Source organism: Ostrinia furnacalis, unplaced genomic scaffold (genome assembly GCF_004193835.3).
Source record: "Ostrinia furnacalis isolate ACB-3 unplaced genomic scaffold, ASM419383v2 OfSCF0069, whole genome shotgun sequence".
NCBI classification, from domain to species: Eukaryota; Metazoa; Arthropoda; class Insecta; order Lepidoptera; family Crambidae; genus Ostrinia; species Ostrinia furnacalis.
The window spans coordinates 1,189,856-1,204,884 of NW_021130308.1; the positions used below are offsets into that span (position 1 = coordinate 1,189,856).

The following is a 15,029-nucleotide window of genomic DNA, read 5'->3' on the forward strand; positions in this document are numbered from 1 at the left end:
CGGTTTGATCCGTGTTGTTTATACATGTCAACAACTCTTTGTATAAAGATGGATCAAACACGCATCCAAAGTTCGTCGAAAGTGTAGTCAAAGAACTAGCCAAGTACTTATTATAATTTAAGGGTTTGTTGTTTTGTACTGAATACAGTCTTCCTTTCATCTTTTGTGCGGTTTTTACCAACCGAGAGCATATCTGACACCAAACAGACTTAATGAAATGCCATAGGCATCTGCTGTGTCTCTATCGGATCGACGGCCTAGCATGCCATCGAAGCGTGCATTTTTATTTATAAGGTATTTGGAATATTAAGTTCTTTTTATCCACAACGGGAAAGCTCTTGGCCTGCATCACATCTGATGAAAAGTGATGTTCAAACCGAAGGTGGAAACGCGCTTCATCCGGAATCCTCAACCACAGAGGTTGAGACTGAGCCTAACGAATTAGGAACGAATACATAAAGTGATTGATTCAAGCTACCACTGCACTGTGTTTACTACTTTAGTTACATACTTCCAACTTGTGAATTTTCATCCATCGATTGAATAGGAACCATCGAAGTATTTACACTCGTTGGCACGTGGACGAATCGTCAATGGGTCAGCAGGTCGCATAACAGAACAGGTGCTTTGGGGCCTCGCCTTCTAACGCAGGTGCTCCTACATTTAATACGTGATGGTTATAATTATCAAAGCAACAAGAATTTGAGTTCATTTCTAGGACTCCTGTAAGATTTTACAGTGCTTGACGCACGAGTGAGCGTCCTTAAGATATTTTTAGTATCAAGAAAGTCCTCGGACGCACATATAAAACTCTTGGATACAACAAGTGTAAAACTAGAGTCGGCAGCACATCAAAGGATCAATTTACTTTGTTAAATACATATAACTTATAACAACTACACACATAAAGATGTTACAATATTTAATAACAGATATTAAGATAAAGACAATGAAATTCTTGATTTGTACTGAAACTCTACCAACTAAGTTTTTGATGAAAGAACTTAGTTATTTTCATTTATAATTAAATCAATATAATAACTAACTACTATTGATTTAGATCACAGTCTCTATGCTTTCGTTCACAGATGTCGCTTCTCTCTTTGATTTCATCCGTCGACGGTAGATGGCGGTACATTGTCGCCGCGCCGCGAAGTTTCCCCGGTTTCACATCCCTCCCCTCCTTGCCAAATACGGCTTCTTGCATCTTATGCACGAACGGAGTTACTTTGCAAACCAGCAGTCTTATGCAGCTGGTTTCTTCGTTCGAACCTTGCTCCTCGATTATGCCCTCTATGTCGTTGAATAAAGACTCATTTTTAGCTCTGGAGATGAGTTCTTGGAGTCTGCTAGATCTCTTGTTAAGGACCCATTCGATCGGATCATCGGATCGATATGGTCTATTAGGGCGCCTGTTTCCAGCTAAGAACGTCGATATCTGTAAAATGATAGATAGTTCAATAATAGAATTATTATGCACATGATAATTAGAAATCGAATGAATATAAATCAATTATGTTTTCAATTTGATCAAGGCAGAGAAATTATGTACTCAGTCGGAAAATTATGTGCCGTGAGAACTTGACATAAAAGCTGCAGAAGAAAGTTAACTATTTAATCGTCGTATCCCTTGGCATCTGATTGATATGGCATTATTTTATTTCCGATCGGAAATGATGTTTGTATGCGTTCGTAAATTAAGTTACATTTAGCAGATTTGAGTCATAAATTGGTTTAATTATTTATTTATTTCATTTTATTTATTAAGATAACCAACAAGACAGATTCTTGTTGAGATAAAATAAGGCCTTTATAAGTAAAGCCTTTAGGTAAGCCTAACGTTAAGTAATGAAACTACTGCATTGTCTTCTCTCCTTTCTAAGGGTTTTATTCAGAAGGGTACTCTTATTAAGTGGCCTTTTAAAAATAGGGGTCTGCAAAACTGTCAACTTAGTAACAGAACCTAGTTAGGTAAATAAATAACTGTAAAAGATCTTTCGTGCTCTTCTATTTCTAACTCATTTTTCGTGTCATATTTGTGTGGTGTGTAATAACGTAGAGGTTGTTAAAGGAACGGGTCTATTCCCACCTCTCGTTTCCACCGCTGTAACTCCTGTGTAGGCAGGATCTACAGCTTGAATTAAAACTCAACAAGTGAAGGTCTCAAGTTTGTCCCGGGGGAAAGTTAAACTGTCATTGGACCCGCAACGAAATTAATCAGAAGAATATAGGAGGAGTTCGAAGTTAAGGCAAGGAACAATATTCTTACCATTTGCGCAACAAAGACCAGCGCATTCACGGCCACTGCGCTGATCTGCCCTGGCTGCAGTCCAAAGAGCCTCACTAAGTACTTCAGCGGTGACATAGGGTTTGCAGCCTCTTCCACATTGTAGTTAGGTCGCTTTTCGCTTGCGAAGCTCTCCTCGCTAGACTCTTCTAGAGTATCCGGAGGTGGGCGCTTGTATGGAGAAGGCTTGTTAGTTATCTGGAAAGCTTTCACGACGAATTCGGCAACCTTCTGGGCTACGGATTCGGTTCCTGAAACGCATAATCATTGTGTTTGTAACATTCGCTAAATAACAAGTAGAGTAAATTATTCTATACTAGCTTTCCGCCCGCGGCTTCGCCCGCGTGGAATTTTGTCTGTCACAGAAAAACTTTATCGCGGCGTCCCTGTCTCAAAAACCGGGATAAAAACTATCCTATGTCCTTTCCCGGGACTCAAACTATGTCTATGTTAAATTTCATCAAAATCGGTTCAGTGGTTTAGGCGTGAAAGCGAGACAGACAGAGTTACTTTCGCATTTATAATATTAGTATAATATTTAGGTAATAGGATCTTATGAGTGTTATTTAGCGTATTTCTCCCTATATGTCGGAATCTTTAAGTACATTACTTAAATGTACTTTATATCTTAGAAAATGTGGCTTAACTTCTATGCTAATATGTGCATTATTGTTATGAAATATATGCCATAAAACACCAATTCCTTGTCGAATTAGATAAATAAAAAATAGTAATTATGAAGCAAATAATTGTTTGCAATAGGTATTTATGGGAAAATAACCCAACCCAACTTCAGGCTTCTTTTTAATTTTGTTACAATCGAAACGTGTTATTTTTTAGATATTCACATTCTACTTACCAAGTAAATCCGTTGCGAATTTCATTCCGCTGCTAAGTCTATCAATGAATCCTTCCCTGGCATATTCCTGCGCACACGCAGCCTGGAGCACCAACACTAACCACACCAGTCGCGACATCTCGCGGCGACCGTCGGAACTACAGTGGCGTGTCGCACGCTCCGCTTGGTGGCCAAACAACCACGCGTGCGTGTGCAATGCTCGCAGTAGAGCATATCTTTTGAGGTAATTGTGTCTATCATTTATGGTACAGGATGTTTTGAAACTAATTTAAATCTGAGATTTTTTTTAGTCTCTTTTGAAGTGTAATTTCAGGAGTTTTTTTGCTGAAGACTGGATACTTGTTGCATTTCAGGATGAATAGATGGCGCTAGTAGTATTGAGATCGATCGATCATTTTACGAAAGCTCATGTAGAGATCGGGATTAGGAAGGGTCGATAGAAAATATACTTTGTACCTACTTTATTAGGTTGCAAAATTATCCTAATTATGTTTGCTTGGTAGGATGTAATGACGTTGTAGAGGTCCTTATGTTTTTTAAAAGTAATTTTCCTTATTTTCTATCAAAAAGAAATGTACAAAACAATGTTATTTGGATACACCCTGTAAGCATAAATAAATCGTTAAAACGAGAACAATAGACACGGAAACCTCAATAGGTTTGAGGCACCATCGTTGCTGAAAATTAACATTTATGTAAGACTGGGCTCGAAGTAAACAAAGACGTTAATGTTGCTAAAACATTGTGAAATTGTTCAACATGCAGCTGAATAGACAAAGCAGTGTCAACTTTGTGATTGGTTGAAGTAATTATCATCATAAATCACGCAATAAGCTAAGCAATTCACGCTTTAGGCGAAATTAATAACCCGTGTAATTTTCTCTACATCGAAACGAAATATCCTTCAAACTTCAGTCATAAAACATTAACATACTGCATCACTGTGACTCTGACATCAATGCTTATTAGTTTGTCACGAAGAAAACGTCGCACTGAAAGTGTCATTTGAAGATATGCTCTGACATGCACCGCTACGTCTTGGTCCGCAGACCACGCTAACCACCCTAGCTGTCGCCGATGTCAGTCTAGCACACACAGCATCTCAAAATGCTTGTCTTGTTCATTTTTACATTTCTCAAGGTCGCATCAGCGGATCTCTCTCTTAAAGATGTGGATTACCTCAATGAATTGCCCCTGGATAAATTGATAAGTCTGGAATCTTCGCTGCAAGAGCTAGTGACGGCAAACTACGATAATGTGACGACCACACCTGCTTATCACACATTTGGCGCACAAGCTTTAGCCCTTAACGCGCCTATAAAGAGAACCGATTATGAACTCAAGAAGGGTGGACAGAGCAAGCTGGGGACTTTGTTTTCCATGTCGATAACGACGCTGGCGTTTCTCGCGTTTGGTGGCTACTTACTGTGTCTCATCGTGCAAGCTGTCAAGGCTAAGGAATCTCAGAACACAACAACAGCGACCCCAGCCTTCTTCATCAGCGCTGGAATCAAGAAGAAACCTCAACCTCAGTTCTCGTCGTCTTACGGACGAAAGAGAAGGAATGCCGAGTTGGCGAACTTTGTGGATATACCCCCGGAACAGCTCTTCGATGCAATGGTGCGGTTTTGTGAAGGATATGCCAAGTGGAGTCAAGCGGATAAAGGTGGACACTAGTGAACCAATCAATCGCGGAATCTTAACTTGTTTATCTACTAATGAAATATCGGTTTGTACAACGTAATAAAGACTGACTGGCATTAGATTAAACTATTTATTATGAAGCATGACAATTTATTTCAGTATCAACAATCGATGATGCACCCACGCCCAACACTTTCTATTGTAAAATTTCACTACAAACGCTTTCTTAAGTAACGAAAGAAATAAGTAATTCGTTAGTCACTTTAAAACATCACACATGAGTGTGATGTTTTAAAGTGACTAACATTTTTTAGCTAAAAAATGTAGAGATATCTGAAACGGGTAGACAAAAGTTAAACCGATCAAGAATTAAAATCAATTAAGGCTTGATAATGATTTTGTTATGTAAAGTGAACATTATCCTGGCAAATATGTATTGTTTTATTTACCCGTTCAGTCTTATTAAGATCTTTTAATATTAAATTTTTAACCAAACGCCCGGCGAAGCACTGTTTACATTAAAAGCAGGAAGCCAGATTGCCGGCAATATACCTACAATCTGTAAACGTTTTCAAACTGTCAAATAATCACGCTAACACCTAATAATAGCAGCATCTTCGCTTTAAAGATTCTATTGTGTGCTCCACTTAACTGAAAATTTGATCTTTGCGTAAAACGCAAAACTGAGCTTTATCTTTGAGGTATAAAATAAGTTTTGGTTTGTTGAAGTGTGTGTTTTTTATGATATTTTGGTGTGTTGCAAGCATGAGTTTTGTTTACAAGAGCTGGTAATGAGGCGGTCTGAATCTGATCTGTCATCGGGGTAGAGCGCTGTTTACGGGCCGGCGCCGCCACCGCACGTTAGTAGCGTATCTCTACGAAACACAGGCTTGGTGAATATCTTTTTTAAAATAAACTACAATCTATCCACACGTCGATGCTCTAATTTGCGCCAAAATCGACTCGCTGATACGAAAATTGTGTTAATAACGAATTTATAGTTAACAATAAACAGTTATCTAATTTTGCGCAGTTTAAAGTGTTAGAGCAATGCTTAATCAGTGTTACAATATTTTATTTGGTTGTCAATAAATTCACCGGAACAAATTGAAGTATAAAAACACGTTTGATTTATTGATCACAAGTAAACATTAGTCATTCGGTTCTAATAACTTGGCTTGATAAATAGGTAACTTTTTAAGGTAAGACAAAAAGCTGAGAGTTACCTACTTCGTTTTTCTACGGTTTTAACATTCCTGAAAAAGAATTCTACATCAGTGTTATAAATTACGTTTACTTAGAACCAGTTTTTTGATTTTTAGTTAAAATAACTAATAGTCAAAATTTTGTTACTAATAGTTAAATGTTAACAAAATGCAAACTAATAGTTAAAAAATGTATTAAATGTCAAGCTAACCATTGTTCGAAAAACGTTTTTTCTGATATTTAACCATTGACTCTTTGTCATTTTCATCTGTCAAATTTGACCATTGATTAATTTAACTACGAATCAAAAAACCCAGCCTTATTCGTCATAACCAATCGTTTAACATTGACAAAACGTTAGTTTAACCGTCGGTGGCACCAGCCCACAAGTGCTCACACACATGGGATGAGCAGTTCGGGCGAGACCGTTATCGGCCGACGCTTGATCACTTTTTATTGCGGCGTTAGAGGAGGCTAACAAAACGGCTACTGTTCGGGATTCAGAGTAAACTCATTAGGGATACTTATGTAAAGGCGTTTACATTTATTTACTGACATAGTTCGCGTATCCTGAAGGTTACAGAAATAAATATAGAAACTGTCATAAAAGAGTAGAATCGAAATATGTGTCTTTAATTTTCACGGTGTATTATTGCTTTATCCTAGCTTCGAACTTTTCCTATCTTATACTGATTAATTTCATTGCGGCTTTATTAAGTTCATAAAATAGGTACTCGTTGCGTTGCGGGTAAAACTTCTTCTACCTCGGTCCCTCACTGGTAAGGATCGCGACCACATATAGTGTTCCTCCACATACTGCAGTCAATAAGCTGCTTGTGAACCTATCTACTATATAAAAATAAGTCGGGTTTTCCTCCCTGACGCTATAACTCCAGAACGCACAAACCGATTTCCACGGTTTTGCATTCGTTGGAAAGGTCTCGGGCTCCGTGAGGTTTATAGCAAAGAAAATTCGGGAAAAGGGGGTAAAACAGGATCCACGCGTACGAAGTCGCGGGCGGCCGCTAGTTCATTAATAACAATTAGTAACATTATTCCTTTAATAAAATCTTAACGTGTAGAGTCGGTTATACTCATATAAGTGGGGCTGCTACAAAAATGTGTGGCCAAACTGTCAAGTTCGATTAAACCCCACTAAACCTCAGGACATCGTAAACGCAATCTCGATAAAACAATAGCCCATAGTGGCCCTTTATTGTCATGGCTTGGTATATTCGTTTATGAGGAGGGTCAGAGGTTTAGGATCGGGCCCAAATTGAATTCGCGCCGGCGGCTCGTAAACTCGAGTGCGATTCCACCCGGTATGGCGATGGCTGTTAAATAAGTAGATATTGGTAGGATACAGGTTGTACGGGCGAGCACATCAAGAAAAGCATTGGGAAAAACAATATTTTCTGTTAGCTGTTCAGGTCCCATATAGGTTGAACTTGAGTAATGACTGTCTCCTCACAAACTTTTATCCCTTGTAACTCTTTAAAGGCCTTTACAATAAAAACCCATTATTTTTTACTAGAGCCAATTATCTCTGTAAAACAGACCAAAATTCAGACAGAAAAGGGTTACTTTCGTATCTGTTGCCTAAAAGAAATGTTGTACCCACTAAAATTGTTTGAAACCGCTTTTTTTTTTACGTCATTGCTCAAAAAATCAGTTTTAAGGACACCTTCGGTTTCTCGAACACACTGTATTTATGTTTAGAGGAGTGTTGTGGGCGGGGAATCGGGAATCTCGATTGATTCGATTAAAATACCATGACACCATGAGGGCTACCAAAAGGAATACCTATTTATCATGGGCAATAGTAACTTGAAGGCTTTGTAACTTGAAGAATTTGAGGTACAGTACTTTAAATTACATTTTCGTCAATCGAAGAACAATTTCAGAGCTAATACAGTCAAAACTTTAAATAGGTAAGGAATTAACTTTCTTGTTGTACTTTAACATTAGTAAGCTTTGTAACTTGAAGAGCTTGAGGTAGGTATAGTTTTAACCTTAACTTTGACTTTACAGTCGAATATGACCAATAATTTCAGTTAGAGCGGAAACAGTAAAGACTAGTAAGGAATTTAACTGTCTTGTTTTAATTTAACATGTGTACGCAAGAACTAATAAATGTAGTGCTTAACGCTAATCAAATTATGTTCCACAACATTTTAATAGGCTATCCAATTTATCCGCCGACACTAAACAATACCATAAACTATTAATTAGAATCCCATAAAAATTGTTGCACGACGTCTTTTACCCGTCGACTGATCGGTTGACTTGTCGGGCACCTGCAGGATTCCGTCTTAGTGATGTGTGTAAGATTCATAGAAGCTGCGATAACTAAATGTGTATAAGCGACAAGGGCCTAAGTACAGAATAAAAAACCGATTTAAAATATGCGACAACGCAGGAGTGCGAGTGAAATTTATGTCGCGAAATACATTCCCTGTACACGATTTTGTGCAGTTGATGGCAAATCAAACTAAATTTTTATAGCAATATACTCGTAACACCTTTACTTACACTATGCAAGATGCCATAGTGTTTAACTTGACGTAGGTACTGTCTTCTATGCCCAATCAAACCCCATAGGGTTTCACTTTCAGAATCAGAAATATTTCACATCATCCCCTTCACTTGGACGGTTGGCAGTCCACAACTGTACGTTTCTCTAGAAACTTCCTGCCCCGTACAACTAAACTGTGGAATCTACTGTCGTCTGCAGTATTTCTGGACCGATCATCATCATCATCATCATCATCATCATTATCATCATTTCAGCCATAGGACGTCCTCTGCTGAACATAGGCCTCCCCCAATGCTTTCCATGTTGATCGATTGGCCTGCGTCCAGCGCTTCCCTGCTACCTTTTCCGGACCGATACGACGTACAAACTGAATGAATTTACAACTTAAAGACCGGCAACGCACAATTTTATGGAATCTTGTATTGTGGTTTTCAGTTTGTAATACTGCCTGTCTCAAAGTAAAAATTTATCTATATTCTACTGTCATTCCTTTTTCTCCGAGTCGGGTAACAGACGTCACGTTTCTCCGTGAGAAGGTGTGTTCCGTTCCCGCCCCCGTTGTCTAGGGACAGCATCTATCGAAGCGATAGCGATTGTGATAGCGATAACGACATTCAAAATAGTAATGTCTAAGTAGATTATTCAGAAAGGACGAAGACTTATTGTGACATTTGTGATGAGGACTTTAATTAAAATCAAAGCCTCCAATGTCACAGAAATCCTAATGCATTGATTAATTAATGTGCATCTTCGTGATTGAAGAATAAATAGACAAACCTGAAAAAAATATTTTTATGGAAAAATATTGATGCAAACTACAAGGTCCTCATCGGCATAACTAAGCCCCATCCCTAGCTATTACCAATCATTACAGTAGATTAGTAAGCAGCGGCTACTTTGATGCTAGTTTATTGCTAATTTTATAGAAGTCGTACGCCACAAGCGTTCTTCTATAAACTCACTGGGACACCTGGCCGACAAATTGTCCAGAAAGCTGAAATAGCTGGACTGGTCTCACGTAAATCTATCTTAGTACCTGAAAAAGTCAGCTATAGTTTTCACCATAAAGCTTAAAATCTGAATCAAGTGAAAAAATAAAGTTTCAGACAAACTCTACCTATTTAATTTTCCTTTAAAATTAGAATAAAATCTGTAGTACTTACTTACTCATAAGTAGAATCAACACCACTCGAAATCAAGATTATAAACTTCTTAAATAAATCCAGCAGACTGCATTAAACGAACTCGATATCATTTAATCAAACTACTTATAACTCCTCCAAAGATTACCCACTAACAAAGGGAAATCGCACCACAAAGCTCGCAAATTCGACACCCGGTTGACCATTTCCATGATATAGACTCTCTTAACCGACATGAGCTATTATTATGAACGTGGTCCTGATTTATTGCCGTTCAAAATGGCGGCTTGCTAACGAGAAGTGATATTGCTAGATGCGCATAATCTGTGCTGCCATATCCCACGTTGCCCACTCCGGCGCAGCGTTGGGCAACCAGTAATAAATATCTCAGAGCACAAAATACATCGCGCACTCTGTTGACAAATCCCGCAATAAAATATAAGCATTTACAATAAAATTAATTATTATTTACACGGTGCGGTGGGCGCGAGATACGATGAAAGTTTAGTGTGGATACGGCTGCATTATTATTCGTACATATTTATGTATGCTGCTAGACGATGGCCGTTGGGGCAGAAAAGTTCTCGAGTGGCGACCACGGGCTGGAAGACGTAGCGTGGGCAGGCCTCCTACTAGATTGACCGACGATCTGGTAAAGGTCGCGGGAAGAGCCTGGATACCGCAGCGCAGGCCCGTTCATTGTGGAAAACCTTGGGGGAGGCCTTTGTCATCACTTCCTATGCAAAAATAATTCTGCCATAGCTTTTGTTGTGGTGACGGCAATGATCCTAGTTAGATACTTAATTCCCAAGGCTCAGCGACAGAAAGTCTGACTTCCGTTAAGAGGACTCGCCATTTGTCTTGTTTAGTTTCACACTGGTCTTGTCTAGTGGCTTTAAGCCCCTGAAGTTACATGTTCACCACATTACCCCAGCAGTATCGGGGGCGATCCACCGGTCGTCCACCAGTCAGCTTTCTGAAGTTTCGATCCCTCTCAAAAAGATCAAGCCATCCGCCTAAGCACCTTGGTTTCTCCGAGTAGGAATCACAAATGATCCAAGTAGACCCCACAAAAACACAATTTTTTATCAATTCCCAGAACAGGTCATATCCCGGTATTCCTTACTTCTCGCGCCGTGCTGGAGGTCCCGGGACCCCGCGGCGCTTGCTTTATCGCACGCTGCGCTCGCCAGACACCTCCCCCCCACCGCCTCGGTAGGGTCACCATTACTTATTGTAACACTTGTAAGGAATGGTAATAACGATATTACGGGTCACGGTTTTGTGGTTTCGGCTTCCAATGTGATGTATGCTGGTGTGGGTAACTCCAATGTCTAGGGATGATTTACTTTGATGGGTACACTGAAAGGTGGTTTTCTCCAATAACAATCACATAATAATTAATTGACGAAAAGGTTTGTTTCACTGACTGCCGGATCAGGTTCAACTTTGATTTGAAAGAACCCAAATTCGGAGACATCTTATGTAGTAAAATATTCCAGCAATCATTTTTAGTTTCAAGTGATTTACGTTACCAGAGCCGAATCAAAAACTTTTATTTAAAATTTTCTTAGATGAAATTAGGAATTGTTTTAAGGTTTGGTATCATCATTTGCCACCATTTTCGCACCTTTTAAGGAATTGATCTCTTGCAAAAGTAGGTATAGTTTATGGCGAACTAACTTAGGTCTATTCTCTTGCTCATCCGTCTCATCAGTACACTAATTCATAAAATTAATCTTCTAAGACAACAGAGTAGGCGTGTTATTTGGCGGTATCATTTACTAGTGAGGTTACATCAGCTATTGTTTAGTCAACATATGAAGCTCTAAATTTTTTTGCAAACTAGAATCTATTACAACTACTTAAGATTCCACAATGTTAAGCTGGACGTGCTATTGTCGTCCCACTAATTAGGCAGGCAGTTTAAAAACATTAATTGCTTTGTTTTTCGTTGTTAGTACCGATTTGAATAAACTTGGAAGGACCACACCTAACGCGTTTGTCCCACGAGGCTGTTAAAGCGCTCTATTAATGTTACCTTTCAAATAAATTATAGCAAATTATGACTTTAATTATTAGAAATATTAACATGCGAATCTCCGGATGTCTGTTAAGTAATTATGAATTCACAGTTGTTTTTATTTCATTTAGCCTATTAGTCATATTGATGGTCAAACTGTCCTGCTTTTTATTACATTTAAATGAGTCGCAAAAACCATGCTTCCTCATATTAGGTATTATGACAATTTATTTACGGCAAATGATTTACGGCATTTGAATATTAATTTTATTTCATTCATTTACGCCCGTTTTCCATAAAATCCTACATCCCAATCCATCTAATTTTGCCTGTCAACTATCAAATTTCCATCTGGATTTGTGTTTTTTTGTTTGCTACTTTGATCAGGCCTGTTCATCTCCGCGAGTTTACATCGAAAACAATGACACACATGATACCCACCTACAGGATACTATTCGACAAGGCCTCACATACGAGCGAACATTCATAATTCATAATAATTCATNTTACTGACATTGAGCATACATTTTTTTAAATACCTTCGCGAAGTAAAACTTCTGTACGTAGTACTTATTATTATTCTGTGCTTTGATCAACAATACCAAGTTGGTATCGTTGATCGAAGGTTTTCAAAAATGTATCCATTATTAGTTTACTTTCTAGTTATTATTACTGACGGGATTGCTACCATGTACCTTAATAATTATTATGTTAGTGACCATGAAAATTTAAAACAATATACTCGTACCTATTTATTTTCTGGTGACCGGCTGGCAATTTTGAACTTAAAACGTTAATAGCAGTTCCTCTGTAGTTGAGAATTCCAGGTGAAGCTCGCTTCCACCTTTCGTCTGATCGTCACTTTCCATCAAGTGTGCTGCAGGCATAGATCTTTTTTTTTATGCATAACAAGGCAGGTATTTGACCACAATCGCACGTGATGTTAAGTGGGATGCAGTCTAGGATGGTACATATCTGCTCTGTAAGTGCCTATTCACTCTCGCCTTGAAGAGGTCCGGATTATAGTTTTCGGGAAAGACAGCAGTGTGCTTACCATGAGTTTACGTTTGGTGTGCTCGCTAGCGACTGCGTAAAAAAATGACATTAATTGTATGACATATTGTGCAGCGCCCCTAGCGGCTACTTTCAAGAAACAAAATCTTCATAGAGATTTTTGACGTATTCGCTAGCGAGCACACCTAACGTAAACTCATGGTAGGTACACAGTAGGATCTTCCTCGTTGTGGACAAAAAAATGCAATAAAAATTTGGCGTAACCGAAAGGAGTCACTCCTGAAGCGTCCGCCATAACTCGGCCGCGGCCGCAGGCGTCTGCGCGGACTTTTATTGTGATTTACGCGCGCTTTACCGCGAGGATGCGCGCGCGCTGCTAGGTCGACCAGGCGGTAAGAGAGCTTTGGGATTTTATTTTTACAGTTACAATTCAAATCAAATCAAAAAATTTATTTCTTAGAAAGTGGTAACAAGATATTAATTAGTTATTAAATTTTTTAGCGTTAAGAGTCGCATCTCAAACTAATTTGAAAATTATAAAGAAGAAGAGCAGTCGCCCGGCAAGCGGAAGGTCGTGGGTTCAATTCCCGCCTTAGGCAGTTTGATTTTTTCAAGTTATTTATAATTTTCAAGATATTAATTAAACAACAACACAACCTGAAAATTGTAATGTTGGATCAATGCAGTAGAAAATGGTTAATAGTAATCACGGTAATTTATTAGCAAGATGCTTTTTTCACAACGACGATGAAGCTTTTTTCTGTTCGGTTGACAATTTGTATGACTAAGCAAACAACCGAGATTGAGTGAAACAATGTCTTTAATTGTGAATTTTGTATTTAAGTCTATAGACTAAGGAATTGATTTATTAAAAAAAGAACCACCAGCAATGTAGAGCCGAGTGACAGGGCATATTTTTATAAAGCATCAGAAACAATATTGTATTATTAAATTGTGTATTTGTAAATACATAAGTAACCTTTTTTTTAACAGGACTGATCCATGATGGGCGTTTCCGATAATGTAACTAAGTAAACAGTTCGTAAAGGCCATGACGTTTGGATAACATAGTGGAGAGGAGCGCAGGCGCAGCTCATGTTAATTGTTGCATTGATTAGCCAGGTAGCGGGCGCAGGCTGGTGTTTAATCGGTTGCTAATTGCCGGAACGGGACCCATCTTGCTTTATTTTTAACGCGCAACATTTATGTAAAGGGAATCCTTTAAATTGATAGCAATTGCAATCTTGTTAGCAGATTACAGGAAGCTGTATTTTATTATGAAATACTTGTTTAATTTAAGCCAAGTGTTTACATTAAGATCGTATCTTACAAAGATAAACATTAATTTTGCAAATGTGATAAACATTAAAAAATATGCATGCTGTGTATGTAGAATCAGAGAGAAATAGGACGAAATGACTAAGGTAATGGAAAGTCAATAAGTTATTATGCCAGGGCTCTGATGATCATATACCACAACTTTTTCCATGGTTTAGATTTCGGAATCGCATGATGCATAATGTATCCTTCATAATCTGCTGTCATAGATGCAATATTTCAGTTTTTCCGATTGCAAAAACTATGTTCACAATCACTTCAAACCTAAATGTGAGGATTGGTTCTAGCATTTACATTCGAATAGCATTAAGACCGTTAATAAGATCTCTCCAGCCTGAATTATTAGCGCGCTGATATTCTGTCGATATTTTCCTACGGGTTGCGCAAGCGACTGCTCAGTCAGATCGCTAACAAGATTTAAGCGCGTGGCATATTGTGCAACCGTGTCGATAAGGCGATCTTCGAATAATCATAATTTAGTTACTAAAATGCCATTACAGCATTCGAATATTTTATAACATCGATTCGGTATTTGTTGAATGTCAATGATACGGGTCAATACCCATTACCCGTTCCCATTCAAAACGTCCACTTAATTATCGTACCACTATTTTTATTGACGTAAAAAATTCAATATACGCTATTGGGCTAATTCACGTTATTAATGGTCTATTAATATTGAATTTCATATGTTTTAAAATACGATTATGCAAATATTATTAGTTCTTAATATACAGTTTATTATATTGGGCGGGAGGAGAGGGCGAGCTCTCTTTCCTAATTACAATAAATACAAGATCACATTAGGATCGATCACATCGGAAAGTTATTCTTGTTATTTATCGAAACTAATAAAAGTGATGTACGGTTATCGGCGCGGATTTATATTTTTATATCGTTTTTTAGGGATGGGACGGAGCGGAACAAAGGATTTAATGTGAAAGTATTTTGTAGAGTTAAAATAAGTTGTTTAATATACG

General features: G+C 38.2%; 2 protein-coding genes across 2 annotated transcripts; one reads left to right on the forward strand and one right to left on the reverse strand.

Annotated features, from left to right (window-relative positions):
• Window positions 1-905: 905 nt before the first annotated feature.
• LOC114349613 (uncharacterized) lies at window positions 906-3,264 on the reverse strand. Its single transcript, XM_028300060.1, has 3 exons — window positions 3,147-3,264; window positions 2,270-2,538; window positions 906-1,438 (listed from the first exon to the last, which is right to left on the reverse strand). The coding sequence occupies exons 1-3, from the start codon at window positions 3,262-3,264 to the stop codon at window positions 1,049-1,051; spliced, it is 777 nt and encodes a 258-aa protein (XP_028155861.1). The 3' UTR covers window positions 906-1,048.
• Window positions 3,265-4,253: 989 nt separating this feature from the next.
• On the forward strand, window positions 4,254-4,823 carry LOC114366322 (uncharacterized). Its single transcript, XM_028323180.1, has one exon. It carries the CDS (start codon window positions 4,254-4,256, stop codon window positions 4,821-4,823), a length of 570 nt encoding a protein of 189 aa, XP_028178981.1.
• Window positions 4,824-15,029: the final 10,206 nt, after the last annotated feature.

Excerpts from the sequence above, each read along its gene's own strand:
- LOC114349613 (XM_028300060.1), bottom strand. The coding sequence starts at position 3,264 with ATGTCGCGACTGGTGTGGTTAGTGTTGGTGCTCCAGGCTGCGTGTGCG. Across the intron at positions 2,539-3,146 it reads ATTCGCAACGGATTTACTTG|GAACCGAATCCGTAGCCCAG; the intron begins GTAAGTAGAATG and ends TATGCGTTTCAG. Across the intron at positions 1,439-2,269 it reads TGGTCTTTGTTGCGCAAATG|ATATCGACGTTCTTAGCTGG; the intron begins GTAAGAATATTG and ends ATCATTTTACAG.
- LOC114366322 (XM_028323180.1), top strand. The coding sequence starts at position 4,254 with ATGCTTGTCTTGTTCATTTTTACATTTCTCAAGGTCGCATCAGCGGAT.